The 27,400-nt window shown below is 51.9% G+C and overlaps 1 protein-coding gene across 2 annotated transcripts in view; it reads right to left on the reverse strand.

Moving 5' to 3' along the window:
- Positions 1–11,925: 11,925 nt before the first annotated feature.
- The window catches only part of SCUBE1 (signal peptide, CUB domain and EGF like domain containing 1), a 137,921-nt gene continuing 122,446 nt past the window's right edge, over positions 11,926–27,400 (reverse strand). For both annotated transcript variants that reach the window (XM_058308905.2, XM_058308904.2), the window contains 7 exons: positions 24,608–24,769; positions 23,471–23,638; positions 21,759–21,920; positions 19,870–20,067; positions 18,378–18,530; positions 17,939–18,018; positions 11,926–17,061 (listed from right to left, as the gene is read on the reverse strand). In XM_058308905.2, coding sequence (XP_058164888.1) covers positions 16,909–17,061; positions 17,939–18,018; positions 18,378–18,530; positions 19,870–20,067; positions 21,759–21,920; positions 23,471–23,638; positions 24,608–24,769 — 1,076 coding nt within the window. In that variant the 3' untranslated portion in view covers positions 11,926–16,908. The remainder of the gene's footprint in view (positions 17,062–17,938; positions 18,019–18,377; positions 18,531–19,869; positions 20,068–21,758; positions 21,921–23,470; positions 23,639–24,607; positions 24,770–27,400) is intronic.

The following is a 27,400-nucleotide window of genomic DNA, read 5'->3' on the forward strand; positions in this document are numbered from 1 at the left end:
TCATTTTGTTTAGAAGAAGAAAGAATAAAGATATGTAAGGTTTAGTTTATTCCTCCATTATTGTCAGAACAAAAATCAAACTTCTTTTATAGCATTATAATGCTTATGTTCAGACTTTACTTCTCAAGGAATCAAAAAAAAAAATTTTTTTTTTGAGGTACCACTGCCAGAGATTGAACCCCAGACCATGTATGTTGGAAGTCACTGCTCAACTACTGAGCCATGTGGGCTCCCCCTGAGGTGGTTTTCTCATTTGTTTGCTTTTTGTTTGTTTTTTTTTTGTTTTAAGGAAGTACCAGGGACTGAACCTGGGGCCTCCCATGTGGGAAGCAGGTGCTCAACCACCTGAGCCACATCTGCTCCCCCAAATTTTGAAATTATTTCTTTATAAGGTTAATAACTGTCTTTGAAATTGTTCACTGAGCAATTAAATATTTTTGTCAATACACATTCACATTTAATTGCTGCTGTAAATAAGATATTAATAATTTTTCTAGTTTCAGTCTGAACATTTAACTTGTAGTGACAAGATGTGGGTTCTAGTACCAGAACTTCTAATTAGTTGTATAGCCCTAAACAAAGTGGCAATTTTAGATTCCCACCTTCACCAAGATCAGACAGAGATAATCACAGCTTTTTAATCTACTTTACAGGTAAGCAGACATAAGATTTATATGAAAACATTTTGCTAATATCATTAAACAAATATAAGATAAAATATGTTAGGTTTTATCGTACTGTTTTCTAATATTTGGTTGACATTTTTATAATTTAACCAAAATAAAGATTGCATACTTTCAGAACTACAAAATTCAGTAGTTACACAAGGTAAATTAAGATAGTATAGCTACTTATAACAATAAATCCATTTATCCATGATTTCATTTAATTACATTAAGAAATAATCATTATAAAAATAGGTAAAATTTCATGAAAATATTCCTATATATTCCAGTTTAGTCATTCTTGCCCATATCAATGGACTGTCTGGCATCAGCCACCGCATCAGGTACTCGAACAGTCGTATTGTCCATAGACTTTGTCAAACAGACTTGGCAGCCCAACCGTGATTTGTCTGTTAGTCCATAGGCCAGATCAAGCATGTCATTCTCCTCATCAGTGATTGCTTCTAATTTCTCAAATATGTGCTCTTCAAAGATGAGGTGACAGGTAGAGCAGGCTAAGGTTCCTTCACATGCACCAAAACCATCAATATCTAGATTATTTTCAATCACAACATCTAGCAAAGAGACACCAATTTTTCCTTTGGTTGTTAATGTTTTACCATCACGGTTTATAAAGTGGACTGTTATTTTATCTTCTGAACTGCTCTGCGCCGCCGCTGACACGCTTAGTGGCCGGCTGGCCTGCACGTTCCTGCCCAGCCTCGGGGGCTCCGGCGAGGGGCAGCCACCGGCGAGTGGTGCCGCCGAGAGCTGTAGCTAAAGCCTTAAATCCAGTCAGATTGACTCTTTCTTCCTGTTATATTATTATTATTTAAAAAAAAAATTTTTTTTTTTTCTCTCCCCTTCTCCCAGTTGTCTGCTCTCTGTGTCCATTCGCTGTGTGTTCTTCTGTGACCGCTTCTATCCTTATCAGCAGTACCGGGAATCTGTGTTTCTTTTTGTTGCGTTATCTTGCTGAGTCAGTTCTCTGTGTGTGCAGCATTGTTCTTGGGCAGGCTGCACTTTCTTTCGTGCTGGGCAGCTCTCCTTATGGGGCGTACTCCCTGCACATGGGGCTCCCCTATGCGGGGGACACCCCTGCGTGGCACGGCACTCCTTGCATGCATCAGCACTGCGCATGGGCCAGCTCCACATGGGTCAAGGAGGCCCAGGGTTTGAACCGCGGACCTCCCATGTGGTAGGCAGATGCCCTAACCACTGGGCCGAGTCTGCTTCCCCCTTCCTGTTATATTATATATTACATGGATGATATATTGTGCGCTGCTCCCTCTTCCCAGACTTTAGTTTTAGCATATCAGGCCTTAGAAAAAAGCTTAACTGCAGCAGGGTTAAAACTTGCCCCTGAGAAAATTCTTATCTTGGGACTATAGTTGACAAGTTACAATTAAGCCTCAGAAGGTTCAGATTTGTAGGGAGTCTATTAGAACTTTGAACGATTTGCAAAAATTATTAGGAGATGTAAATTGGCTGAGGCCCAAAGTGGGCATTTACACATATGAGTTGTCTAATCTTTTTTCCCTATTATGAGGAGATCCTCAATTAAACAGCCCCTGGGTTTTAACAAAAGAAGCAGAATGAGAATTAAAACTCATAGAAAAGAAAATTCAGAGTGCCCAAGTTGAATGCATTAATCCAGAACAGCCACTGCAATTACTCATTTTGCCCTCCTTACACTCTCCCACTGGGGTTCTTATACAAGATCATATTGTAGAATGGATATTTTTACCTAATAGTGTTGTCAAGACATTATCTCCTTCTGTGGACCTTATGGCCCAGATTATACTTAAAGGTCGTGAATGCACTTGTGCCCTTCATGGACAAGACCCTTCTCATATCATTCTTCCACTTTTATGCAAGAAGTTGAGGCTTGCCTACAAAATCATTTACAATGGCAAATAGCTTTTGCTGGCTATATTGGACAAATAATCACTACCCTAAAAATCATATACTGCAATTCATTAAATGCACTCAATGGATTTTACCTAACGTAACTAAGTCTCAACCAATACTTCATGCCTCTACAGTTTTTTCTGATGGGTCTGGATATGGTGCAGCTGGGTATACTGGGTACAAAACTAAGAAAATTTCTACTCCTGTATTTTTAGCTCAGCAGCCTGAATTAATAGCAGCACTTATTGCTTTGCAGGACATACCAGAGTCCATAAACATCCTTTCAGATTCAGTGTATGTCGTCCAGGTTACTCAATTGATTGAAACAGCTCTTATCAAATCCAATTTAAACCAGTTTCTTTGTAAGCTTTTTCACAGGCTTCAACAGGTAATTAGGAATAGAAAAAGTCTATTTTTTTATCAGCCACATTCGCTCACATTCAAATTTACCTGGATCATTGGTGCAAGGCAATGATGCTGCTGATAAATTAGTCACTCCTGTTTTACAAGAAGCTATTCACTTTCATAACTTAACTCATTTGAATGCAGCTGGCCTCAGAGCTCATTGTCCTTTAACATGGACACAAGGTAACATGGACACATGGACATTGTTCGAACTTGTCCATCTGTCAAATTCTTAATACTTGAAAGCAATCGGAATCTGGAGTAAATCCCTATGGTTTAACTGCTGATTCACTGTGGCAAATGGATGTAACTCATATCTCCTCCTTTGGAAAGTTATGTTATATTCATGTCTCTGTAGATACTTGTTCAGGATTCATTTGGGCTACAGCTCAGACTGGAGAAGCTGCTTGACAGGTAAGACAGCATTTGTTAGCTTGCTTTGCTATAATGGGACTGCTCAGTCTCTAAAAACAGATAATGCTCCTGTTTATACCAGTGTCTCCCTTAAACAATTTCTATATACTTGGGGTATTTCTCATATTACAGGACTTCCTTATAACCCCCAAGGGCAAGCTGTAGTCGAGCGAGCAAAACAAACCCTTAAATTCATGATACAAAGACAAAAAGGGGGAGACAAGTGTAGGTGCAGTTACATAAAGAATTATTCACTCTCAATTTTCTTAACTGTGGAAATCACCCTGGAAAGGACAGCAGCTGAAAAGCATTTCCAAAATAATTCTAAAACTCAAACCCAAACTCTTTCTGAAAAACTTTTAATTTGGTGGGGTGATTCACTGACCAATGAATGGTCAACAGGGAAGCTGTTAACTTGGGGAAGAAGGTTTGCTTGTATTTCCCCAGGAGACAAAGAAAGTCCTGTGTGGATGCCAACTCATTGAATAAAACTGTATCATGAATGCCAAAAGACGACGAAAGTTCCTGTGGGACCCAGAACCTCTGGTCATGCAGATGGAGAGACTGATGCTGGAAACTACACGGCTGGGTCCCACTCCAAAGACTAGAGCATCTTCACCTCCCACCTGGGAGAAAAGAAGCCGAACAATGGTTGGAAAAGGAGGAATTGCCAGTTACTGTTCCTAACTTGCTGGTAGCTATGTTAGCCATAATAACAGCAACCATAAGCTTTGCCTGTAGCGACTGCTGAAACTAATTATACTTATTGGGCATATGTTCCCAACCCCCTTTTACTTTGTCCTGTATCTTGGTTGGAAACCCCTCCTCAGATTTATGTTAGCAATTCTTCCTGGATCCCTCGGCCAGAAGACTCCTGCTTGCCATTACATCCACAAGAGGAGGGCGCTAATTTTAATGGGACCCTAGGATTCATTGAGCTGTCCTTATGTGTTGGCCCTGCTGATAGGCGTTTAACATACCAAGCATGGTTATTGGTCACCTCTAAACATAGGAATTTTTCAAGAGCTCAATGACATCTTATATCAGGATTGAGTTTTAAATATGAACATTATAATAAAACAGACCTTAATTCTTCACACAAACCTATGTGTAGACATTATTCTTTAGGGGACCCACAAAGCAAGCACCTTCATTGGGAAAATTGTCAAGGGTCTAGTAGTGTACTGCTAATTAATGGTTCCTGTGGAATTGTAACTGACTAGTCCCCTAAGAAGTACCCAGTTCAGAATTGCAGTATGGATGAGACCTGTTCCATTCATGAAGCACTGAGATGGAGGGTGAATAAACGTAATCTTAATACTGTTATTACAACTTATGCAAGGCACCCCATTATCTGGTGTGGGATGAGGATGGGCCCACCTTTTCCAATATTATGTAATGGGCCAGCTCAAGTAACACTATGGAAAACTCTTTTCAGTTTAGGGTCCATTCGCATATGGGAAGGCTGCTATCAATATTTCTGTATTATTCTTTATCATTTTACACTTCTAACAATTTCTCTTTCCATAGTCAGTCCTGTGTTCGTAATCCATGTTTTCATGACCGGAAGCCTATACCTAAGTCAGACCAGTTGGGAAGTCCAGTGTGAAGATAATTCACTCCTCAGATGCACGCAAGCAGCCCTCTGGGGTTTGAAGCAGCAAAAAATCGCCAAATCTGCCTTCACTGCTTTGCAAAAACAAAAAGGGGGAAATGTGGGAAAATAGCTTCAATTTGAACGTGGGAACATGGCTTGAAGTTGAAACATTTCCATAATGCAGATAAAAAGTGTGAGCTTAGGAACACTGGGCCTTGACTAGACAGAACACTGGTCAGCACGAAAGTTGTCTGCATGAGGAGGCATTTGAACTCTGTATGACCTATTCCCTATTATTGTAGATGTTGCACTTGTTCCCTATTATTGTAGATATTGCAGTTCTGATAATGAACAGCTGCTTGGTAGTTTCCAATAAATACAATGTGGAAACTAGGGTCAGGGCTCTCAGTTCCAGAAGCTGTGAGTCCCCTAGTCCCAGCTTTATTTCCTTTCTTGTATCTTTCTCTCTGTCCTTTATTTCTTAAGCTCTGCATCACCTTCCCCTCGAGCCAACCTAGTGCTGAGCTGGTCTCAACATTAAGTATCCACTCTAATTTGTTCTTTGACTTATGGACTATTTACAAGTATATTTGAAAAATTTTCACATGCATGGGAATTATTTTTTATTTTTGTATCTATTTCTATATGTGGTTAGAGAATGTGACCCAGTGATACCAATTATTTGAATCTTGTTGAGGCTTACTTTATGGTATAGCACATATAAGCTGTTTTGAAAATATTCCATTTGAGTTTGTGAAGCCTGTGTATTCTCCATTAAGTGATGAATGAAGATTTCAATGTGTGTCTATTAGATGGAGGGTGATAATCATGTTTCCATTATGATGATAGATTTGTGATTTGCTCTCGGGAGCCCTCTCAATTTGTGCTTTATATACTTTGAAACTAACTCATTACAAGTTTAGAATTTTATTTCCCTGGTGAATTAAACCTTTTGTCATTATGTAATGATCCTTCCTGTCCCTTGTCATGCCTTTTGTCTTAAATTTTATTTTATATATTAATATAGTTGCTTTTTCTTTTAGCTACTGTTTTATTGGCAAATCTTTTTTTTCCATCCTTTTACTTTCACACTTTCTGGTTTTTATCATTTCAGTGTATCTCTGGAATACAGCATGCAGGATGACTTTCTTTTTGTAAGATTCTTCCATTTAGTTTAGTTTCATATGTTTTTCATACTCATTTATATATTAGATTTATTTATGTCTTGATTTTTAAATTCTCTATTTTTGTTTCCTTTTTAGTTTTTCTTTTGCATGGGGATTGCATTAATTGTGATAATTCCAATCTTTCTTGCTCTTTGAGGATCTTGTGATTCTCTATCAAAAGGGTGAGCCTATTTACCCTCCCTTGAGAATGGGTGGGCTTGGGCTCTGACTAATAGAGTATGACAGAAGTGATGCTGTGACTTCTGAGGCTGGAACATGGAAAGCGTAGTTTCTGTCTGACCTTCCTATTTCTGGAACTCCCCCTTGCAACCCAGCTGCCATGTTTTAAGGGAGCCCAGACCACATAAAGAGGCCATGTGTGAGCTTTTCGCTCCAGCTAAGTTCTCATCCAGCAGCCAGCATCAACTAACAGTGAAACAAGTGGGTGGGAAAGTCTTCAGATGATTCCAGGCCCTGGCCTTTGAGTTTTTCAGCTGAGGACCCAGACCTCAAGGAGCAGAAACAATCTATCCCACCTGTGGCCTCTCTGAATTCCTTACACAAAGAACCCATGATCATGAGTGGTGTTTTATGTCATTATATTTTGGGTTAATTTAAAAAATGTTCATAGCCATTTTATCCAGCTACCCAAAATTGGAAACAACTTATGTGCTCTTTAACTGGTGAATGAAATAGAAAATTACGGTACATCCATACAATGGAAAACTACTCAGCAATCAAAAGGAATGAACTTCTGAGGTGGATGAATTTCAAATGCATTACACTAAGTGAAAGCAGCCAGACTCCAAAGGCTACGTACTGCATACTATCATTTATGTGCCATTCTGAAAAAATCAAAACTATACTGCCAGAGAACAGCTCCTTGCTTGCTGGGGTAAAGAGGGATTGGACACAAAGGGATGGTACAAGGGGATTTTTATGGGGTAGTAAACTATTCTGTACCTTGATTGTGGTGGCAGTTACTTGACTCTATGCATTTGTAAAAACTCATATAAGTATATACTAAGAAGGTTTTATCATAAGTAAATTGAAAATGTGATAAAAACATAATTTTGAAAAGACTGTACAAGTCATGCACACTCACTATTTAAAAGCTATAAATAAGAAATCACTCATAACCTCACCTGCTGGGAAGATGCCCTGTCAGTGTTCCAGGAGGCACTGTCTCTACAGGAGGCTCTGTTCACTTTTATAAAAGGTCAAACATTTATTTTAAATGTTTCACAAAGCTGGCATCATCATATGCGTACTCTTTATCTGCTGTAGTCATTCATTTTACCATGTTTAGTTGCTGGAACAACATGGGGTCTGGGAGGGAAGAGTGCAGAGGGTGGCCTGGAGTACAGAACTTCGGGTGCTGCTGGCATCGTGCACATGCTTGTATTACCTGCTCTTTCCATTGAATGTTTTCCTATGACTGCCATCCCTCTTGACCAAGTATTACTACGAAATCATTTTTAGTGGTTGCACATCAATCTGTTGTGTGGTTACATGGTGTAGCAGTTTGATATGGTTATGAATTCCAAAAGTAGATATTGGATTATGTTTGTGATCTGATCTGTACCTGGGCATGATCGAGTTATGATTGGGGCTTTGATTGGGCCATGTCATTAGGGTGTTGAGATAAAAGTCATGGCAAAGAACAGAGTTGAGGGTTTCTGATGTTGGAGTTTTGATGCTGGAGTTTGATGCTAAAGTCTTAAGCTGGAGCCCCAGGAAGTCAGCACACAGAGGAAAGAGAAGGCAGCCCTGGGAAGAGAGGACCTGAACCAGGAGAACACAGAGGAGTAGAGACAACTCCTTGGATATGGCAAAAACTCCAGGGAGAAAGAGCCCTTTGCCTGATAGTCTACAGCTGACCTTGTGCAGAGAGGCAAAACCTAGAGAGCCTCGTAGTCTACAGCTGACCTTGTGGAGAAAAGAGAGGTGCTGAGCCCAGAGGAACCCAGGAAGCCTGAACCCTGGCAGACACTGGCAGCCATCTTGCTCCAATAGAAATAGACTTTGGTGAGGGAAGTAACTTATGCTTTATGGCCTGGTACCTGTAAGCTCCTACCCCAAATAAATACCCTTTATAAAAACCAACCAATTTCTGGTATTTTGCATCAGCACCCCTTTGGCTGACTAATACACATGGTCACTTTTTTAAAGCAGTGTTAGATAATGGAAACATTAACCTCTGAAATTTTAGCATGCCTATTTATTAGAAGAAAGTTTAAAGTTAAATATTTTCATCCTCTCAAATCATTCAAGGATCTTAGGAACACTTTAGCTCAGATTACCCTCTCTCAATTTATATGCTAATTTAGGCCAGTATTTCAGTCCTGTTATTTTATTCCTCCTGTAACTTAGACCATATTATTATTTAAATAATGTTTCTTTAGATTTATATATATGTGTATGATTTAGTTTTCCTTACCATTCCTGCTTGTATCTCAGATCATCCATCTGTGATGTATATGCTTTAAAAGTCCCTTTTGTGGAGGTGTAAAATCCTATTTTAACCACTGAATATCTTTATTTCTTCCCACCCACCCTTGAAATGGATTTTATTGACTAAATAATTACAGGTTCACTGCTATGGTCTTTTAACATGTTGAAGATACATCATTTCACTTGCTTCTGGCTTTTATGCTAAACTGTAATTCCTTAATAGATGATGTGTTCTTTCTAGCTGCCTCTTAAGTTCTTCTCTTGGACTCTCATGTTCTGTGGCTTCACCATCATTTGTCTGGGAATTAATTTTTCTTCATATTTGTTCTGTTTGGGATATACTAGCTTTTTCTATCTATGGAGTAATTCTTTGAACATTTTTGGGAAATTCTCAGTCATGATCTCTTCAAATCTTGCCTCCCATCCATTAAGCTTATTCTCCAATTCTGGGACTCCAGTTAAGGCTGTTTATCAGACTTTCTAATTTTCTCCTCCATTTCTCTTAATTGGTTTTCCTCATGACCATTTTCTCATTTCTGAGAAATTTCTCCAGATCTATCTTGTAATTCATTAATGTCCTCTCAACTGTGACTAGTTTAATCCATCTACTTTTAATAAGTTCACCTGTAGTTGCAAAAACAGCACAGAGAGGGCCTGTGTACCCTTCCCTCATACCCCCATTGACTACATCTTACATAACTATAGAAAAATGCAAAACCAGGAAACAGACATTGGTAGAATCTACTGACCATTTTCAGATTTCTCCTGTTTCCCTGCACTCGTGTGTGTGTGTGTGTGTGCAGAGTTCTAGGCAGTTTCTTCACATGGACAGATTCAATCAAGATACAGATGGGCCCAGAATGACAAAGATCCCTGAGCCATCCTGATAGTTCCCCCACCCCCCACCCCTGGCCCTTAGCAACCACCAGTCTGTTCATTTCTATAATTTTATAATTTTGAGAATGTTCTCTAAATGGGATCATACGACTATGAACCTTTTGGAGATTGTCTTTTTTCACTCAGTAGAGTTCCCTTGGGATCCATCAAGCCTGTTCTGCGTATCAAGAGAGTGCTCCTTTTTATTGCTGAGCAGTGTTCTGTGGTCTGGATGGCTTGCAGTTTAATCTTTCAACCACTGAAGGATATATTGGTTGTTTCCAATTTTGACGATACAAATGAAGTTGTTTTGAACATTTTTGTGTGGACGTAAGTCTCCATTTCTCTGGGATAAGTGCTCAGTCCCATGAATTTTTCATTTCAACAATTATATTTTTCAATTCTAGAAGTTCATTTTCATGTTTGCCTCTCCATTTTTGAATGCTCCATACTCCTTGTTCCTTTAAAAATTTATTCATTTACAGCTCATATATTGTTATTTCATAGTCATGTTACTAACTTTGTTACTTGCCATTTCTGCTCTTACAACTTGTTTGTGTTTTTTTTTTTTTTTCCTTCGAAGTACTGGGGCCAGGGGTTGAACCCAGGACCTGGTATGTAGGAAGCCAGTTCTCAACCACTGAGCTACACTGCTTTTCCAAGTTGGATTTTTTGTTTGTTGTTTTGTTTTTAGGAGGTACCAGGGATTGAACCTGGGACCTCGTAAGTGGAAAACAGGCGCTCAACCACTTGAGCCACATCTGATCCCTGCTTTTTAAAAAAGATTGATTTACTTATTTCCCTCCCCATTTGTTTGTGCTCGCTGCCTGCTTTCTGTGCCTGTTTGTTGTGTGCTGTCTGCTTGTGTACTTTTAGGAGACCCCAGGAACCAAACCTAGGACCTCCCACGTGGGAGGGAGATGCCCAATTACTTGAGTCACATCTGCTCCCTGCTTGTTGTGTCTCCTGTTGCGTCTCGTTGCATCGTTTCCTTGGGACATCACTGCGCTAGCCCTTCGTGTTAGCTGTTTTGCTCGTCTTGTTCAGGAGGCACTGGCAACTGAACCTGGGACCTCTCCTGTGGGAGGCTGGTGTTCAACTGCTGGAGCCACATCTGCTCTCCTGGCCCCTCGTGTCTTTATTAACTCATTAGGGGTGAGTTCAGGTTGCATTTAATCTGTGGCAATACAGAGGGTCTAAGTTGGGGTGGCTTTCCTCTGCAGAGAGTTTGGGTTTGCTTTTTCTACATTCTAGGTGCCTCCGTGGGAGCTTCATATGGGAAATTCAGGTTCTGCTCACCCACAGAGGGGGGTCGGTTGTTTCTCTAAGGGTCTGTGAATCAGATGGTTATTGCTCATGCCTGTTTAAAAACTGTTTTAAAATGTGAATTTACTTGTGTGGCTATATTACGTATTTAATCTCTCAATCCTAAAATGGAGAGAAAAAACAAAAGATGGCATCCACTCTTTATATGCTAAAATGCCCGAGTTTGATTCCTGAGCTCTCTTAGAGATCAGAGAGATAAAATTCCAGAAATACTGTAACGTAGACCAGGCCAGCCCAGATGCCTGGTGAAGTTTCCTCAATCTCTGTGGCACACAGAGCAAGGTCAGAACGAGCTGGAATATGGGCCTTTGGCCTCTATGTCTTCACCACTTGGATTTGGATACCCACATTCACCCCAACACTTCTCTCCTATTTTTGAGGTAGCCCAGGCTGCTTTCCAGTTCACTGTCCAGCCCAAAAAGGCCTAATCTTTTGATCTTATCTTCATGGGAGCTTTGGGTAGAAATGTCCAGTGTGTTCTGTGCTCAGGCGTCATCGCTGTTTTCTCTTTACAGGCTTAAACTGTTAGGTGATCTGGTGTCCACCCCATCACGTATCTGGAATATTAATCAATAACAGTTTATAAAACTGCGGCTCTTTTCATTGAGGGCATGAGGCCAAAGGGGCTGCCACATTGCTGAGGCGCGTCGTGGCCTTCTTTGGGTTCTAGATTTTCTGGACCATCTGATGGCAGCCACGGGGCATATTCCGAGCAGTGCAGACCTGGGCACGTGCGCACACACACGGAGGATTCGGCTTCTGATTTGAGAGGTCCCAGGTTCCCCGGAGCTTGCTGTCACCAGGAGCCCGGAACAAGCCCGGCATACAGGAGAAGGTGAGCGGGGAGGAGAGGGGGATTTGAAGGGATTCCAAACACGGGACTGTTACTTTCTGGCAGCTCATTTAAAAGCATCTGTTCCCTAAGTTTGGGGGCTCTTCTCTTTCTCCACAAGCAAATCTCAAACTCACTGCTTTGCTTTTCAGAAATTGACTGCAGCTCCTTTACTTTCAGCTCTCTACACAGTCATGGATTTTTTTTTTCTGGATTCGTTATCCCTTCCCCCCCCCCCCCCCCCGCGTGGTCTCTGATGAATAAGAGATAGGAGCAGTATTTTGGTTCATTTCTTATTTATTATTAAAGTGATTTCCAAAAATGTTTAATTACATGCATATGTGGAAACATGATGGCGCAAATAAAGCTTTGAATACTGGAGGCAGCAAAGAGAAAAGCATGCTTCTGTTGGTATTTGTCACTCTCGTGGGCAGTTACGGCCCAAGTACCTGGACAGTACACCTCTGGGCGCCTCCACCCCTGGTGCCACCTCCGCCCCACCCCGACGGCGCGCGGACAGCCGTTTCCAGAACAGCTGGGCTCTGCTCACATGAAGGTTCGGCTCTCAGTGGCGTGAGGGACCCGGGGACAGAACCCCAGGATGCCAGCCGCCGGTCAGCGTTCTCTCTCCCTTCTCCTGCTCTCAGCCCCGTCTGCCGAGGGACACTGGGCCTGCTGTGTGACACGTGGCCACGAGGCAGTCGCCATCCGTCCAGGTGTGAGGACAGGGCCTGCCTGGACGCAGCGGCCCTGCTACTCACCAGCCTGGGAGCGTCTGGCCCGGGCAGCGCAGTGAGGCCTCGGTTCCCAGGGGAGAGGCGGAGCCTGTGCTGCCTCTGAAGGCGCTTCTCGTGCTTGCTGAGGAGGGAGGGGGCATCGTGAAGTCACCCCCCGCCCCCAACCGCACATCCCTGTTCCCAGACTTCGCTGCCAGAGCTGACCTGGCTGAGTCTTGGAGTCGGTAAAACTCAGATTAATCAACATTTCACAAGAAATATTTCCTTCCTTGGAATGAGATGGGTTCGGGTCTGGCTCCCAACTCCGCGGATGCCTGGCTCTTCGCTTTGGGCTGTCACCTGGCCTCTCAGAGTCTCAGCTTCCATACCTGAGAAACGGGAGAAGCCCGTCCCTGACAGGGTGGGGGATTTTCCGTGTGCCTGGGAAGGGGTGAGCCCAGGGCCTGGCACGCCGCAGGCACTGAATGAGCGCGGGCTTCTGCTGCCTTTCATTTCTTCCTGTTGAGACAATTTCTGAGGGACCCTCCAGGGGTCAGTGTGGTCTGGGGTGGCCTCAAGGAGACCAGGCTCCTGCCCCTCTCCAAGAAGCAAGGCAGGACGGGAAAGCAAACCAGGCTGGGGCTTGGCATGCAGTAGCTCAGGTGCACTCTGGATGGATGGGCGATTTGGGGTGCTGCTGTGGCATAGACAGTCACGGAGAAGTGTGTTGGTGGGCGCCGTGACTCCATCAAGCCTCTCTGCCTTTGGCCGTGATGGTCGTTAGGCCACGCTGCCACACATGCATCTTTGGTAACCTAAGAAACGGGGCCTCCATGTAAGACGGTTTACCAGGCTGACCAGATTTCCCAAGCCTGGAGCTGGGGAGACAAAAGAGCAGGGGCCCTTGGTGGAAAGGCAGACGCTGCCCTCCTGAGCGCTGGGTCATCCAGTGGGCAATGGCGCGGGTGAGCCTCCACCCTGGGCGCGGGCTCCTAGCCGGCGGTCCTGGCTGGCGCCTCCTGCCTGCACCAGCGCCTCTCTTTGCCCACGGGGATGGCATGACCACCTGTGAGGCCTGGTGTCTGCAGCTTTTCAGGGGCATTCTTCTTGAAATGTGGATCGGAGACTCTGGCTGTGCTCTGCCCCTTTGCTGGCTGCCCCATGGGCTCTGGGGTGCCCTTGGCCTCCAGATAGGGCCCAGGACCTCTGTCTGTGGAAAAGGCCCAGGGAGAGCATAGCCGCCCTCCAGAGAAGCTGCACAGCACAGAAGGAGCGTCCAGGCAGGAAGGACGCACACCTGGGGTGGAAGGGTGGGCTTCTGGGGGCTTTCAGGTGTGGCCCGTGGCCAGTCTGGAGACTTCTGGACGATGTTCTGGCTACTTTAGTTGGGTGTCACAGGTTAACACTGGTAGTGGGGAAGGGCCTGTCATCACAAGGGGAGGAATTGGGAATGACTGTCTCACTGGGGGCCAGACTGGGAAAAAAGTGGTGACCCCACCGGCAAACCCCCTGCCTTGGGGTGAGGGGCAGAGGCTGCAGGCACGAGTTGAGCCGGGAGCTTTGGCGAAGAGAACCTGAAGCAGGAGGAGAGAGGCCAGGCCAGCGCCCGAGGCACGCTGGGAACGGGAAAAAGCAGCCAGCCCAGGGCAGAATGGACTGGCAGGAGGCAGCAGCGCGCCAGGCGGTGACGGGAACGTGGAGAGGGGCTCCCTGCCCCGGCAGACGTGCTGAGGAACCTGGGTCTCCAGGCCTCCCCGCAGAGGCCTCCCGCTTCCCCCAGCACCGCGCTCCACCCCTCGTTCAGTCCTGGCCACCTGGCGAGGCTTTGGCTTCCAGAAACTTGCGCCTTGACTCCTCTCTCAGGAGGTATGGCGTGGCTGCGAGGGAGGCGCTCCACGGGTCCGGCTCCTGGGGATCAGAGCCAGGAAGAGGGTGGCCCCGGCTGGAGTGGGGTCTGCGGCTGCCCAAGGCCAGAGCCAGGAGTGGGATGTGCCAGTTTCCAGCTCAGCTCCTCAGACGTTCTCACCCCCCGCCTCAGCTTCCTTCCTTCCTTCCTTCCTCAGACCCCGACTCTTCCAAAGGCAGCTTTGAGATGCGTCTTGTGGCAAAGCCGTGTCTTTACTCCGCCACCCTTTTCTCTTCCTGAGCCAGGTGGTCAGGCTGCGGTTGGCTCCAGCCACGTGGAAACTCGGAGAAATGTGCGTGTGGTCCCAGGAGATCTTCCCAGGGCCACCAGGCCCCAGAGGATCAGGAACTGCTTTGTGTCTCGCAGGCGTGATGTCCCCAAGGCCCTCAGCTGGGCTGATGAGATTCTGAAGGATGGACCCCACCCCGGAGGGCCGAGGGCCCGGGGCGTTTTACCGGGGAGGGCCGATGGCGCTGCTCGGGGAGCTGGCGGAGCGGGGCTGCTGGCTGGCACTCCTGAGGGTGAGCGCTGCAGGGGCTAGGAAGGGCTCGTCTCGAGCAGGTGGCAGGCCACTCATCTGCTCTGCCCTGGGGACTCCCATGGAAAGGGCTGGGCTGTAGGTTAGTGGGAAGAGGCTGCGATGGCCAGAAGCCCCCTGAGGGGATAGCAGGAAGAGCGGCAGGGAGGTGAAGAGCTCTTTCTGCTCCTCTTTCATTTTTTGAGAGGACTGAAGAAGCGAACAACAATGAACGTTAGGAAGCCGTGGGTAGTGGCCGCAGGGGCCACTGGGGAGGACGCGCCTGATTCTCGATGGCTGGGCACAGAGAAGGCGGGCCTCTCTCTGGAAGCTCAGGCTGGCCTGCCGGGCCTGGCCAGTGGAGGGACAGCTCGCCTGTGGGCAGGCGTCGACGGCTGGCACTGACCGGCCACCAAGGGCAGAGGCTCCCCCAGCTCGAGCTGGACTTTAGCAAAGGCAGCAACTGGTGCAGCGTCAGCCACGCTGGGCGCTCGGCCGTTGCTGACGGACCTAATGGCCGTGAGCCATCCTCAACTCCAAGGTTGGCTTGGGATTGTAAAATGCGCCATTGCCTGCCTTTTCACCAAGCCCTGAATCTCCAGGACCCTCTCTTGCCCACCCGCAATCTTCACCATCCTCAAGTGCCAAGGACGTTTCTCCAACTGTGGTCATCTCCCATTGGCCGGCCCGGGTCTGGGGTGAGGAGCGCGAACAACCAGAGGCAACTTGGAGCGGTGATGTGTGCTCATTTTAACTTTTCTGTGCTCCTTGGAATTTTCAGCAAGGCCGCAAAAACTGGAGACCCCCGGCTTCTGCTCATGGGGGAGGCGGACGGGGTTTCAGTGACTCCATCCGAGACACTGGGTTCCTGGCTGAGCAGGACACGAGGAAATGTGGTCAGATCCCTAGACTTCTCTTATTTGAAGGAGGAAAAGTGGCTCTGCCAGGGAGCTGGCGTCGTGCAGTAGAGAACCCCTGTCTGGGAGCCCAGCCTCCTAACGACTGGCCGTGGCTCTGCCCTGGAGACCTGCTGTGTGACCCTGGGCCAGCTGCCTGCCCTCTCTGGGCTGCCATCCTCGCCTGTACAACAAAGGGGGCCAGCTGCTCTGTAAGGCCCTGTCTTACAGCGTCGGCCCCTGTTTTGGAGGCCTGGCTTCTCAGGCCCCGGCAGGCTTGATGTGGTCCCCGAGGCGGAACACAAGCCCGTCAAGAGTTCCTCCTAGGCCCGGGCCCCTGGAAGGGCCCAAGGAGAAATGGCCGCCAGCCTGTCCCATCCGGGGATGGGGACCCGGCCACACTCCAACAGAGCACCGGTGCTCAATTCCAAAGGATCCGTACTCCAAGAGTGCCTGAGGGAAGCCGTGGGCCCACGTGCAGAGGGTGCGGGCACTTGGAGAAGCCGTTAGTCCCTCGCGGGCGCCGGCCACAGGCGTGCCTCTGCGTGGCTCGCACGAGACAGGCGGGACTGCGGTTCACACGCACAGTTACTAAAGATGGTTTCCTAAATACCCACAGATAGATGTGCATTTATATTTATATATATATAATACTTAATTAGATGCTCTATCAGGGAAAGCAAAAACCTACTTTTCCTCCCTAGCGGCTTCTCTCCGTCCATCACAGAATCCTTTAGAGCCAAACAGCGTGGCGGCGTGCCCAGTGCCTGTGGCCCGCGGGATCGATGAGGCGCCCCCAGGCAGACCCCCTTCGGCGGCCCTGGCCCCGGCCCCGTCGGTTTGGCCACGTGGACCCGGGCCTCCCAGAAGTGCCACGGGAGGGGCCCCAGCTGCGCTCCCAGGCCAGCGGCGCCCGGCGGGGACGCTGCGTGCGGTGGCTGGAGGAGCGCGTGCACGCGGCGGGCGTTGGGCAGAACACCTTCGGAAGCAGGGGTTGTCCTTAGAGGCGGTGGGCGGGGCGTGGGCCCGGGCTGGGGCCTCTGCGGGCCGGTCCCAGCCCTCCCGGAGGTCAGCCTTTCTTGAAGGGCAGAGGCCACGGCCACTGCCCCAGGCAGCGTGGAGGCCTCTGGGCCGTGGAGCCGCCGTTCAGCTTCTGCAGCGGACAGACGGACAGAAGGGAATCTCGGGTGAGGAGCCCCTCCCCGGCCCCCGGGTGCAGCCGGGGAGTTACTTGTAGGGCCGCAGGAATCGGGACACTTTGGAGCGCAGCAGCTTGATGAAGGAGCGGGGGAACATCTCCTTGGACTCCTGGGCCGTGTACTTGAAGTAGTTCTGGGGGTGCGCCAGCACGTCGAACAGGGCCTGGATCAGCTTCTTGTCCTGCGGGAGGTGCGAGGCGGGCGTGAGCCTGGGCGCCGGTCACGGGCCTTTCCAAAGCCCAGGGCGCTGCCGGCGCCTACGGGGCTGCGAGGCCTGGGGGTAGGGGGCTGCAGGGGGTTCGGAAGCCCGCGGACCCTCTGTGCCACGGAGGGTCCTATTTCACTGGCTTTCGCTGTTGGAGTTATATTTTGTTAAAAAAGGTTTCTGTGAGAACCAGGGAGGCAGCGAGCGCAGGCCGGTTTGCCAGGCTCCTGCCCGTGGGAGGGTGCTCTGCTGTTCCAGTTGTCACCAGGGCAGCGGGGGGACCAACCCTCCTCTGGGGCTCGGCTGAAGCGGAGGAGAGCCAAGAGCCTGGCACTCAGGTCTGGGGGAGGCTGGCAGGGGCTGGAGGGCGCTTGCTCCTCAGCCTGGCCGTGGTACTGGTGCACGGGTGCCCTCTCTAAGGCCCTGTGTCCCCCCCTCTAAAGTGGGGCGGCACGGGCCACTTAGAAGAGAACCCCGAGGAGCAGACGGGAGCTGGCGCGGGGGCCTCCCACACAGCCCTGCGTAGCTGGCTCCTGGGGAGCGCCCAGACCCTGGTCGGGGGTGGGGGCACTCCAAAAGGCCTGCCAGGCCTGGAAGACGAGGCTGTAAGCAGGCACCGCCCCGTAAAGTCACCCCTACTTCACAAGGAGGAAAGCAAGCTTGGGAACAGCTGAGGAACCTGCTCAAGGACAGGTCAGCAGGCCCAGGGCTGCCCCCCCCATGCTGGACACGTGTCCCACCCGGGGGCTACGCTAGATGCACTTCCTGCCCGGGGCCTACGCAGGGATGCCCCTGGCTCACCGCAGGCACCACCCCAGGGTACACGGATTCCCCTTCCATTAAAGAAACTCACTTTCAAAATTTCCTGGTGGTTCTCCGAGGCGTAGAGCCGCCCGTCGCGGACGATGTCTTCTATTAACTGCTGGTAGTCCTCTGGGAAGCCACCAGCAGGGAGGAGAGCAGGGCAAGGGCTTGAGAGCCCGCCCCCTGCCCCCTCACCTGCAGCCTCTGCCCCCCGCCCCCTGTGCAGTCCCGCCTCTGTGCCTTTGGGCCTGGGGTCCCCTCCACCCACACGCTTGCCCTGGCACCTCCTTTGGCTACAGATAAAATCCCTATTTAACCTTCAGAATCCTAAAGCCTGCGGACATCTTCGTCTGGACCACCCAGTGTCCACCCCCAAGCCTTGGCCTGCATCCACTGCCGGGGTGGCCCTTCCAGCCCCTCCCCCCGGCCCCAGGCTGGTGCTCTCTGGGGCGGGCGGCCCCCGGGTGGCTGTGAGGACAGCCCCTTACCGTCGTAGGTGACATAGGGCACTTGGAAGCCTTTGCCACTGTTGCCTTCGTTGGATCTGAACTGGATCCAGAGCTTGCGGGAGCGGGAGGTGAAGGCGATGGGGCGCTCGTAGGTCTGGCAGGTCTCGTAGGTGGTGATGGATGTGGGGGAGGCTGTGGGCAATGCCCCCGAGGGCTGAGCTACCTGCAGATATCAGCTGCTCCCTGACCCCTGGCCGCCTGCCCTCCCCCCAGGCTGCCATCCGGCCACCTGTGATGCTCAGTGTCCCCAAATGCTCCAAGCGCTCGTCTGAGCTTATTCCCTCTGCCCACAACGCCTTTTCCCACCTCAAGCCCTGGCCAGCTCCGGCTCATCCTTCTGAGACCTGTTTCTGTGCCCCCTCCTCCTCCAGAAAGCCTCCCGACTGCTTCACCTGTGCCCTACCAGGTCCCCGCTCTGCTCCGGTGAACCCCTTATCCCAGCTCCTACCAGCCCATCACCATCCCCCTCCAGCCAATTGCTCCTCAAGGACGGGGCTTGCAGGTGTCCCCAGCACAAGGGCGCAGAGCCAAGGCCAGCGCCAGGCTCAGGGCTGGGGTGAGAGATGAGCCAACAGAGCTGGGGCTGGAGGGTGGAGTTTGGGATGACCTCAGCGGCCAGTCTGCTCTCACCGTGGTGGACGGCCAGGGGGAGCCTCACTGCGGAGCTTTCCCAAGGCACGCCGCCGTTGGTGGAGTGCAGGCTTGTGGGTGGTCAGCGGAGGGGAGGGTGCTGGGGGCTGGTGGTGGGAGGTGGTCCCAGCTGGGCCGTGGCCCTGGGCAGGCCCCTGGCCCTTCCTGCCTCAGTCCTCCTGCAGGCGCCCACCCACCAGCTCCATGCGTGGGTCAGACGCACGCGGCAGCTGAGACCAAGTGCCGGAGTGGGAGCGTGGGGAAGGCTCCCTCCTCCCCGGCCCTGAGGAAACACCCATGGTCGGGGGTCCTGGGGTGTGATGAGGGGTGTGTGGTGGCCCACGCTTCCTCTCCAGCATTCTGATGGCAGCAGGGGACCAGGGGTGCCCCCCGCCGGCTTTCTCGCTGCTATGGCCACCTGGCTGCACCTCCAAGGGCTCAAGTCCCCTACACCCTGTCATCCCCTGGGCCTCACAGTGCCCTGAGGGGGGCTGACGAGCCTGAGATGGGGCTCCAGGAGGGGAAGGGACTTGCCCGTGTCCCCAAGCCTGGCAGTGGGTTGTGAGCCCTGTGGACTGGGGGCTGCTCCCGGGATCTCATTCTGGATGGTGGGACAGGAAGTGGTGGGAAGGGGGCTCTGCAGCTGTCAGGGCACACCCCTGGCCTTTAGCTTTCCACGGAGCTCTACAAGGCGCAGCTCCTGGGGAGGGCAGGGCTGGGTTTGAGCCCCGCCTCCTGGGGGCCCCTGGGCTCTGAGCAGCTGCCCTGCCTGGCAGTGCTGAGGGTGGTTGGGTGGTAGGCCTGGGGGTGACGCCATCTCTGCCCCCTGCCCGGCACGTACCGCTCTTTCTCATGACCAGGACGTCCCCGCACTCGTCCTCAATGGGCAGGAAGATCTCGGGGACCACGATGAGGATTCTGCGCTTGGGGGGCGGTGCGATGTGCCAGACGCACTCGGCGTTGGCTGGGTAGTCGCCAGGGTAGTTGGGGGACTCAATGTAGCCCGTGTAGTCGCCGAGCTCGCCACCACAGTGCTGGTCTGTGGGCACGGCAGCCCTGGCTAGGTCAGCTGGGCTGGACAGCCAGGGGCCCTGGGTGCCTGGGCCCCAGCAGCCCCCCTCGTCCTCCCACGCAGGCCTGCCGGGCTCGGGGCCCTTCTGCCCCCTGGGCCCTGCTGGGTGGCCCCTTAGGGGCTGTGTGACCCTGGACGGGCAGCCTGTCCTTTCCACAGGCCCAGCCCTGGTGGCTCCTCTGTACTTGGCACCTATGGCGTCTGTGACGCAGGCCCACCCATTTCTCTGCGGTGGGACTGTGCCCGGGCCTCCTGCGCCCCAGCCCTTTTGGCAGGCCCCCTCTGGGCTGTCAGTGCCCCAGGCCTGCCCTGCTTCACCTCCTTGAACTCGTGTCTCCAGCCTTAACTCTGAACACCCCCATCAACCCCCCTTTCCATTTCTCTCTATCCCTTCAGCTGTCGGTTCATTTACCCGACATTTACCGAGTATCTGATCTGCCAAGTGCCAGCAGGGCTCCTCCCCCCAGGAGAGGCAGGAGGGATCCGGGATGGACGGGGCAAAGACGGACAAGCACCACAGGGGACAGCAGTAAACGTTTTCATTTCTTTTTTCATAACTAAGCCTGCAGCATTGAAGAGGCCAAATGCGATGTTTTTAGGGGCTCGAAGTTCCCTGTCTGAAACTTATCAACAAAATTATTTTTGTTCTTCCAAGGGAACTGAAATGAATATGTAATTTCCCCATACACTTTCATTTTAAGATCTTTTTCCTTCTTCAAAATTTCTGGAAAATATTTCATTTCTACCTTTAGCACTCCAGAAGCTTTCCACCCTTCCGGCTTCCCTGCTTTAACTCCTCCGGTTATTTAAAAACCCTGTCTCTGCCAGGCTCTGCCATCCGCCTGCTCTTCTGTCCCAGGAACATGTGAAGGGGCAGCCCTGGGCGAAGGGCACTGCTGCCGGCTCTTGAGCCTAACCCCTTTTCATGGACCTTTAGGCTGTTCTAAACATGACTGGCAGCCCAGGAAAGGGATAATGGGCTGAAAATTAATTAGGAGAAAAGTGAAAAGCAAGAAACAAAAAACAAAAAAATACACCCCGAAGAACTCCGAAAAATCAACTAAAAATTTAAAATACGCACTAAAAACAGCATCCTCCTTGGTATGCCCAAACGACTCGCTAAGCAGGGACAGGGGATGTTATTGTCTATTTCCTAAATTGTCTAACGTTGCCCGGCTTTCCTTCGGCTAATCGAAGCCTCTTGCACACCTAAGAAGTTGATCCTACTTCCTCCCTCCCCTTGCACACGTGCACCACTTTCCGCTGCCTGGCTCCTCTGTCGGGGGGCCTGGTCTTGATGACCTCTGGATCCCCCTCAGCAGATGCACCCACAAGCCTCCTGCGCACCCCGCTGGACGGGACCCTGGCTTTCCTCTCCTGCAGACCAGATCCCCGAGCAGCCGGGCCTGGCATGAGGCCTGGGCAGGGTTGGCGAATTAACGGAAGCAGTGACCGGACAAGTGGGACCCCGTGGCTCTGCAGGGCAGGCCGGGAGGGCCCCGGGGGCACTGTGGCATCAGGCTTGGGATGGATGTGGCTTCCCCAGGGCACTAAGTGGGTGTGATAGCAGGGAGGAGCCAACAGTCCCTGGGCAGACCTGGCGTGAGGTCAGAGGGCACCCAGCCCGCAACCTGCCCCCAGGAAAGAGCGGCACCCACTTTTGCAGTGCATGACGTTGGTGGAGCCGTCGAAGTCGGTGCTGGTGTTGCCTGGACAGGCAATGCAGTGGTTCTGGCCGAACTCGGGCTGGTAGGTGCCGACGGGGCAGCGGACGCAGCGGTGGGTGCTGCTGTCGTAGTGGTGGCCAGGGGAGCAGTGCACTGCGGGGCAAGCGTGGGGTGTGGGGGGCTGGGCGGGGCCTCCAGGCCTGCCTCCTGCCCTGCCCCCTGCCCTGCCCCCTCCCCAGTCCCTGACGCAGCACCTCGTCCCCTTATCCCCCAGAACCACGAGTTTGCAACGAGCAAGGTGCTGGATGGTGCCCAGGACCCAGCGGGGAAAGGGACTGTGTCCTGTCCTTGCTGCGCTCAGCACGTGTTCAGTACATGGTGTGTTAGATGGTGATGGGTGGGAGGCCAGGCAGGGCTGGGGAGACCTGAGGGATGTGCAGCCTGGCTGGGAGGGGGTGCACTGCACCAGCCGGGGGGGTGGGTGCTGGCTGGCGTGAGGAGCACCGAGGGGGCCTGCAGGGCCGGAAGGGAGGCCTGAGGCCGCAAGGGAGATGGCAGAGGGCCACGCTGGGCCAGGACTGCTTTACCCGCTCTGAGCAAGAAACGGATCTGCCTCGGGAGTTCTCAGGACCCGTGGGCTGCGGCACTGAGTAGACTCCAGTGGGGGTGGGGGCCGGGAGTGGCCCTGGAGCTGACAGGAGGGAGAGGAGCCGGGGACTGTGGTGGGCTGGAGCTGCTGTGAAGTGGAGGGGGCAGGCTGCGGGCAGGGGGGCTTGGGGTGCCTGGAGAGGCTGCATGGCTGTCAAGTGGGCAGCGGGGTGAGTGTGGGGCTCAGGGGGCTGCACGGAGACAGTGATGGGGGCACCAGCAGAGCCGGGCGAGCTTGTCCAGACCCCAGGGAGTAAGGGGACAAGGAGGAGTCCACCAAGGAGACTGAGCAGCAGCAGCCAGGGGGGCTGCAGAACCAAGCGGAAGGGCGGTGTTCTGGAAGCCGAGGGAAGGGAATGTTCCAGTAAGATGTGGACTGAACAGTGACTTTGCCTTTAGCAACTAGGGCTCCCGAAGCGCCTTCCTGGGACCCATGTCCAGGGAGCAGTGGGGGGCCCAGGAGAGGAGGAGAAGAGGGAGTAGAGACAGGAAGAGGCTGGAGGGGAAGGGGAGGAAGGTGGGTGTGCTGCCAGCGGTGGGCAGGGTGGGTGACTGCCGTTGGGCGGCCGGGCTAGGCCTGGGGGAACTGGAAGGGCCTCTCTGGTGGCTTCTGATTTCCCAGCCAAAGGGGAAGCAGGATCCTAAGCTGAGCGTGAGCAGGGGAGGGTGGGGCTTGTGAATGAGGAGGGGGAAGGAGCAAGCGGGCAGGGGAGGGTGGCAGGGAAGCTGGAAGGGGACAGCACCTCCCTGCCCTTCTCGCCGTCCTGAGCAGTTGAAGTGTCTCCTGCCCGACAGGCAGGCCCTCCCCCAGTGCCATTCTGGCCTCTCCTGCTCAGTGCTCCCCTTCATTCCTCTCCCCTGCTGGTGCTCCCCCCAGCTCCGGCAGTGCTCAGATGCCGGTGCTGGGCCCTTCGGGGCAGTGCCCTGTGTCCTGGCCTGGGGCTCACGGCTGGTCTCTGATGTCCACCTTGGAGGCCACCACGCCGAGGGAGGAGGGGGGTCAGGGAGGCGCACGAGTGGCCAGCCCCGCCTGGCCGGGGCCAGGGCGTGCTCACCTCTGGTCTCACAGTCCTGGAAGGCAGCGGCACCCTCGTGCTTGGTGAGCAGCCCCCCTCCGCAGGGGAAGCAGCCAGTGCGCCCTGGCTCTGGCTGGTAAGTGCCCACGGGGCAGGCCTGGCAGGGCTTGAAGCCGTCGGCCGAGGAGAAGCCTGGTGGGCACTGGCCTGGAAGTCAAAGGTCCTGGCTCAGGCTGGCAGGAGGGGCAGGGCCGTGGCTGAGGCTGTGGGTGGCCCCAGGCCCGGCTCATGGCCCTGGCCTACCCCTGCAAAAGGCCCAGGAGCTGCAAGGGCCAGGGGGACTGAGGCTGGGGTGGTGGCAGGGCGTCCCCTAGTCCGATGCTGCCAGGGGCTCACTGTGGCTTGGCCCAGCAGAGCTGCCGGCTGGAGAGGGAATGGGGGAGGCCTGCTGCTGAGCTGGGGACTGCGGCCCCCGCCCGGCCTGGCAGAGGTCACAGACCTCAGGGGGGCCTTCCTCACGGCCAGGCCGCTGTGGAACCCTGGTGAACACCTGGGGCAGGGGGCTGGGCCCGAGGAGGTCTTGGGCTGACTGCTGCCTCCTCCATCCCCAGGGCAGGGAGAAGCGGCTCCGAGGCCAAGGGCACAGCTGGGACAAGGGAGGCGGCATGGGCAAGGCTGGGTGGAGAGTAAGCGGGAAAGCTCTTCATACACCGAACTGTGCTTGGTGAATGGAGAAGGGCCTTGCAAACCACGGACAGGCGAACTATCAAGTTCTTTGACTGCGGGAACTTCGGAGAGCTGGCAGGTGAACGGGCCAACTGCAGAGCACCAACACGCTCAACTCTACATGGGCGTGTAAATGCTTGTGCTTATAGACTGGAACTGTCTACAGACGGTAGTAAGCTGCGCAGTGCTCGTTTTAAAAGCACTCTGAATGCACTACAGGGCTTGCTGACTCTAGTGTCCTCGGAAAGGTGGAGGAATCTATACTGCATTGTGCAAACAGCAATGCACCGACACTGTGAACGCTTTGGAAAAGGCAAAGAGCTTTACAGAACAGCACGTCTTGCAGTCACTCGAGGCATCTGGTCCTTCACTTTGGGAACCTCGGTGGAGCTAGGGGAGGCCCTGCCCTGCGCCCCTGGGCCTCTCCCCCCAGGGTGCACCCACACTTGCCTCCACACTCGGACACGTTGCGGGCACCAGGCAGGCCAAGCCCATCACTGCTGGGACACGGTGTGCAGCTGAGCTGGCCTTCCATGTCCTGGTAGGTCCCTGGTGCGCACAGCACACACTGGCTGAGCTCGCCGCCGAAGTAGGTGCCGGGCCCACAGGTCACTGCAGAGGCAGAGGGGGGAGGTGGCCCGGGCACCCTGGCTCCTGCGTGCGAGCCTGAGGCCCAGGCTGTCCTGCCAGAGGGGCAGAGGCCTCATCCCTGAGCGCAGAGGGCCCACGTGGGCCCAGACATGTCCCAGAAGAGCCTGGTCAGGGACTGGCGGCAGCCACCCGGGAGGGTCCGGGAGCCTGGCTGGTCTCCCCGCCTTCCAGGCTGCTCCTTCTCGGGGCTCTCTGCAGACCCCTCTGCCTCAGCCCCCTTCTAAATGCCCGAGGCCTCCGGCTCTGCCTGGACCTGGACAGTTCCCCTGTCCTGGCCCCGAGCTGGCCTCTCTGGCCTGTTTACCAGACCGCCTCCTGGGTGCCTCCACCTGGACACTCACAGTCATTTCATCCAAACCGGGCCCCTCCACCCCCTCCTCTCCCTGTGTGGTGGAGTGAGCACCCGAGGATACGGGTGGTATGGAGGCACGGGCAGGGGCCCCTGGCGGTTGAGGATGTGGGCCCATAAAGGAGGGTGAAGGGGTGGGGGCTGCAGAGAGAGCCGGGTGGCTAGAGATGGGTTACAATGAGCAAATAAGTAAACTGAGTAAATAAGTAAGCCAATGTGTAGGTAAACTGACTGAGCAACAACAAGTATACTGAGGAGTGAGTATATTAAGAAAAAAGGGAACCAAGTTTCCCCTTGGCACAAACATGGAAAAGGCAATGGTTCAAGTGAACACTAAAGTATAGAGGTGGAATGGGAAATATCAGTGTGAACTCATGGTTTCATATCACATAACACACACACACAGTTATAGAAACAGTACAGATGCATGTGTAGGTGTGTATGTGTGTACATCTACACATACATTGTTTTCTTAGCTCTGTCCCCTGAGAAGGCTGAGAAGCAGAGATGTCCAGTAGCAATGAGCACCCCAAGCACCAGATTTTGGTTTCTTTTTGTCATCCTCCTCTAAGAGAAAATAGGGGTCCTTTGAGATCTGGCTGATTCCGGGGCTGGGACAGGGAAAGTGCAACTTGAACCTGAAACATCTTGTGCCAGACAGTAAAAGAATGCTCAGTGGATGACGGGGTGTGTCGGAAGGACACAGAAGCCAGCTTGATGGGGCGCCACTGTCCAGGTTGGGGACTGAAGGAATGACAGGAATGGAGAGTCACCATTTGACAGGTGGGCTTATCAGTGAGTGCTATGGCTGGTGGGTGACAGCTGGGACAAGGTGGAGAATAAGGGTATAAACTCAGAATACCTCCCCAGAAGATACTAGTCAATTAATTGCAGAGGAAAATTGTGGCATGAGATGGAGAAATGGTGGTGGGATGTGCTGACATGCCACGCCTCCTGGGGAGACACCCTGAAGGGCACAGGTCATTTCTGGGGTTTCCTGACAAGAACACGCGGCCTGCGTTGGTCACCAGGAAACATTAAATGGGCCTGGTAGAGGGTCATTCTATAGAATGTCAGGTCATGCCAAGGACATGGCAGCCAGGGAAAGACCGAGGAACCATTCAGACTGAAGGAATTGGAAGAGACCTGACAACTAAACATGACTTTTATTTTCAGATAGATGCCTGGGCCTCGAAGAGGAAAGGGGCACTGTTGGAAGAGCTGGTGAATTTACTGGAGTGTGTGGATTGGACAGCAGGATCAACATCACACGCACACACACGCAAACACGCGCAGGATGGAGCAAATGCTGTAAAGATGGTCACAAGTGGGGTATCTGGATGAAGAAAATAAGAAGTTCTTTGTTCTGCCTGGCCATGTTTCTTTTTCTTTACTTTTTTGTTTTTCAGGAGGTACCAGAGATTGAACCCAGGATCTTATACATGGGAAGCACTGAGCTACATCTGCTCCCTGGCAATGTTTCTGAAAGTTTGAAATGATTTCAAAAATGTTATTAAAAATAAAAACAGGGAGGTGGAGATGGTCAAACACACCAGGGAACCAAGAGTGCCAACAACTGCAAGCAGAGGAACTGCATCCATCATCCATGTGGAATCTGAGCCCCTCTTGATCTAGAGGCGGAGTGGACATCACCATCCCAGGGCCCACAGGATGAGGAATAAAATACGGATTAGACTGGACTTACTGATATTCTACTTTAAAACTATTGTGACTAGTAATAAAATTGTAGCATTGAGGTTGAGAAAGTAGCCACAGAAATTGCTAAGGGCAGGGAGAGGGAAGAAGAGATGTGATGTGGGGGCATTTTTGGGACTTGGAGTTGTCCTAAATGATATTGCAGCGTCAGATGCTGGACTTTATGTATCCTGCCTTAACCCACTGAATGTATTGGGGGAGAGTGTGAACTACAGGATAAACTATTATCTATGGGATGCAGCAGTGCTCCAAAATGTGTTTGCCGAGTGTGATGAGTGTGCCACAATGATGGAGGAGGTTGTTGGTGTGGGAGGAGTGGGGTGGGGGGATGGGGGGTATACGGGAACCTCTTGTATTTTTTAATATAACTTTTTTTGTGTGATGTATATATCTTCAAAAAAATACAATTTACAAAAATAATGGGGTGGAGGGTGAGGTATATGGAAACCTCTTATGTTTTTTTTTTTTGTCTTTTAATGTAACGTTCTTTGTGATCTATTAATTTTAATTTAAAAAGTATGAAAGAA

The sequence above is a fragment of the Dasypus novemcinctus genome, chromosome 12, assembly GCF_030445035.2.
Source record: "Dasypus novemcinctus isolate mDasNov1 chromosome 12, mDasNov1.1.hap2, whole genome shotgun sequence".
Classification (NCBI taxonomy): Eukaryota; Metazoa; Chordata; class Mammalia; order Cingulata; family Dasypodidae; genus Dasypus; species Dasypus novemcinctus.